Source organism: Carlito syrichta, unplaced genomic scaffold (genome assembly GCF_000164805.1).
Source record: "Carlito syrichta isolate Samal-C Ts95f unplaced genomic scaffold, Tarsius_syrichta-2.0.1 Scaffold153555, whole genome shotgun sequence".
NCBI lineage: Eukaryota > Metazoa > Chordata > Mammalia > Primates > Tarsiidae > Carlito > Carlito syrichta.
In genome coordinates, this window is record NW_007097651.1 from 41,205 (window position 1) to 44,686 (window position 3,482).

At 58.5% G+C, this 3,482-nt stretch overlaps 1 protein-coding gene across 1 annotated transcript in view; it reads left to right on the forward strand.

The window, feature by feature from the left end:
- Positions 1-901: 901 nt before the first annotated feature.
- Positions 902-3,482, forward strand: part of LOC103252018 — a 9,611-nt gene continuing 7,030 nt past the window's right edge. The window contains exons 1-2 of the mRNA XM_008050608.1: positions 902-983; positions 2,656-2,820. Coding sequence (XP_008048799.1) covers positions 902-983; positions 2,656-2,820 — 247 coding nt within the window. The remainder of the gene's footprint in view (positions 984-2,655; positions 2,821-3,482) is intronic.

The window sequence follows — 3,482 nt, forward strand, 5'->3', positions numbered from 1 at the left end:
GAGCCGCGAGGTGCGTGCGTGGGTGGCGGGCGGGGATGCGGCTCGGCCTCCTGGGGGTCCCTGCCGTCGAGGGCTGGGGGCTTCCTCCTGGGGAGTTGCCCGCTGTCGGCGGGTGGGGTGTCACCTCTCCCCAAGTACAGCTTCTCCTTTCCCTCCTCCAGCCGGGGTTCTCCACGCACTCACCCCGACGGGGCCCCTTCCCAGAGGTGCGAGGCGCCCCTCCCGCCTGTCACCTGTGGCTCGGCCCCCTCCCTAGATGTGGGCCCCTTCCTCTTTCCAGATGTGCTGTCCTCTCCCTCCCTCTGACCTAGTTAGGGCCTGGCCCTCTGAAAGCCCTCTCCACCCCCATGGACACCAAACCCCAGTCTTCCCTGGGGGCTGGGGGGTTGGGCTCGGGCTGCCCTCCCCCCATCCAGCTGAGCAGCTCTGTGCACGTAGGCAGCCAATTAGGGGGAGGGGCTGGGGGCCAGACTGGCAGCCCTGCAGAGACCTCTGCAGAGGGCCCTGCAGGGAAGAGAGCCTCCTGTTTGCTCCCTCCCCACCTGGACTCCCACTCAGTTTCTAGGGGACAGACACCTAAGAGGGTGTCCCCAATCTGGCCAGTTTAAGCTGGGGCTGGCACCAGCCCTGAACTGTTCAGATTCTGCCCCAAGAGTCAGGCCTCCTCCCACTTCCCAGATGGTGAATTGGGGTTCCAAGAGAGGGCTCCAATGTCTAGGAACCCCCTGCCCCCTGGGGACATCAGATAGCATTAAAGAGATCAAAGACATGAGAGTGACCTGGAAGCCCTGGGACCCTGGCCACACAGCCAGACCAGTAAAGAGGGTTTCTCAGTCTGGTCCGGAGGTTTGGGGGCCCAGGGTGGCGCAGGGGCAGAACTCACTCTATCCCGCTCCCCCAGATGTTCTCCAGAGCCGCCTGGAGCTTGGTGCTGAGGAACAGAAGACATGGAACACGGGGGAGCCATGGTCCAGGAGGCATTGGTGAGATCTGGCCCCTGCCGCTGGCCTGACCTCAGAGCTGGGGTCTGGTCTGCAGGCGGCCGCCTTCTCCTTTCCTGCCACCCTAGGCCTGCTCCCTCACCACTTCCCATGATCCCACCCCTGGGGCCTGGGCCAAGTTCCTCCAGGAAATGGCACCCACAGGGTGTGCAGACAGTGGCCCTTTCCATCCCAAGTTTCCTTAGGGCCTGACCGCCAAACTCCAGGCCCCTTAACCTCTGTGTCCTGAGGTGAAGCGTGCCAATGGGAGCTTGGACTCTGAATTCTCCTTTCTGGACCCTAGTACTCATGCTAGTCAGAAGAAAGAGATTTCTGCCACATAGCAGAAGGGCCTTCCTGATCCTCAGAGAATAACAAAAATAACATGTATTTTTATTTTATTTTTTAAATGTGTTTTTTTGGTCGGGCACGGTGGCTCAGCCTGTAATCCCAGCATTTTGGGAGACCGAGGCAAGTAGATTGCCTGAGCCTGTGGGTTCAAGACCAGACCAGGCAACTTGGTGAGACCTCGTCTCTACAATAAATCAAAAATTAGCTGGGCATGGTAGCGTGCGCCTGTAGTTCCGGCTACTTGGAAGACTGAGGCAGAAGGATTGCCTGAGCCCAGCAGGTCGATACTGAGGTGGCCAAAATTTTTTGAGTTGGAGTCTCACTCTGTCGCCCAAGCTGTAGGACAGTGCCATGCTCACAGCCCCTGCAGCCTCGACCTGCTGGGCTCAGGCGATCCTTCCACCTCAGTAGCTGGAACTACAGGAGCATTAGCCACCATGCCCAGCTAATTTTTTGTATTTATTACAGAAATGAGGTCTCGCCAAGTTGCCCAGGCTGGTCTCAAACCCCTGAGCTCAGACAATCCTCTCGCCTCGGCCTCCCAAAGGGCTGGGATTACAAGCATGGGCCAGGATTACAGGCATGAGCTACCGCACCCAGCCCTTCCCTTCTTGAGACCTTCTCTAGTGCCCAGCCTTGTTCTGGGCACCCTGCACACCCCAGGAGCCTTGGGGGCCTGGCCATCCGGGAAAACTTCCAAGAGTGGAGGCCTGTAGTCAGAGCAGCCTCTGCCAGCCAGTGTGGGCGTCAGCTGAGGGCTGGGCACTGAGTGCCTTGCATTGAAGCCTCCCACTAGGCTGTGAGGCAGGTTCTCCTGTGATCCTCTTTCCTGAGGCACAGCAAGGCAAAAAGGCTTGGAGCTGGGGCGAAGTGAAACGGGTTTAGAGTCAGCTGACTCCAAAGCCATGCCTTTGGCCTCTCATTCAGGCCCGTCAGAGCCCTGTCCGATTAGAGAGCGTATGTCTGGCATCTCAGGCTCCTGCCACGCAGCCTTTGCCCACCACTGCCTCCGCCTGACGCGTCCTCCTCACCCCAGATCTTCCCAGACAACGTGAGATTTGAAAGCAAACGGGCTGAATCGCAGCTCTGGCCTACTTCTTGCTCCTTAAATCTCAGCAAGTTACTTAGCTAGCTGCTCGGTTTCTTATCTGTAAGGCAGAGGTAAGAGCATCACCTGGCCCAGAGCGATGTGGAGCGAGTCCACTCCTCTGAAGGCTTTAGCATGGCTAGGTGATGGCTCGGTGTAAGCGCTCAGGAAATGCAGCCCTGTTTATTCCTAGGCTACCCAGGGCAGCCGGACTCACACCCTCCCTTGTGCCCACAGCCCGCGGTGAGGGGAAGATGCCTCCCTACACCAACTACTACGCCCAGCGCTCCTACCCCATGCCGGACGAACCCTTCTGCACGGAGCTCAGCGCTGAGCAGCAGGCCCTGAAGGACAAGGAAAAGGGCAGCTGGACCCAGCTGAGCCATGCCGAGAAGGTGGCCTGTAGGTATCAGGACGGGGCTGGCTGGGGTAGCTGTGGAAGGAAGGGCCTGTCAGGGAGCCATGGGTAAGAGAGGTCAGAAACCCCCACTCACCTGATGCACACCTGGCATGAAGTCCATTCCATTGTTTTTTTTTCTTAAGTTGGAGTCTCACTCTGTTGCCCAGGCTGGAGGGCAGTGGCACACTCACCGCCACCGCAGCCTCATCCTGCTGGGCTCAAGTGATCCTTCTGCCTCAGCCTTCCAAGTAGCTGGAACTACAGGCATGTGCCACCATGCCCAGCTAATGTTTTGATTTATTGTAGAGATGAGCTCTGGCCAAGTTGCCCAGACGGGTCTCGAACCCGTGAGCTCAGGCAATCCTCTCACCTCGGCCTCCCAAAATGCTGGGATTATGGGCGTGAGCCACTGCGCCCGGCCTCCCTTGTTCATTCTTGCATTCACTCGAGTATCTGTGCACAGCCTGATGCCAGGCGATGCTGGGCGTGAGGTGACTCACCTTGATGGCTTCTGCTCTCATGGTGCTCCCAATCCAGTGGGAAACCAACACAACTCAGTATTTGCCACGGGACACTTGACTGGGGCATGTTCAAGGGGCTGTGAGACGGAGTCCTAGGGGCCTCCCAGAGGACGACACAGTCCAGCTGGTCTGGAAGGATGAGG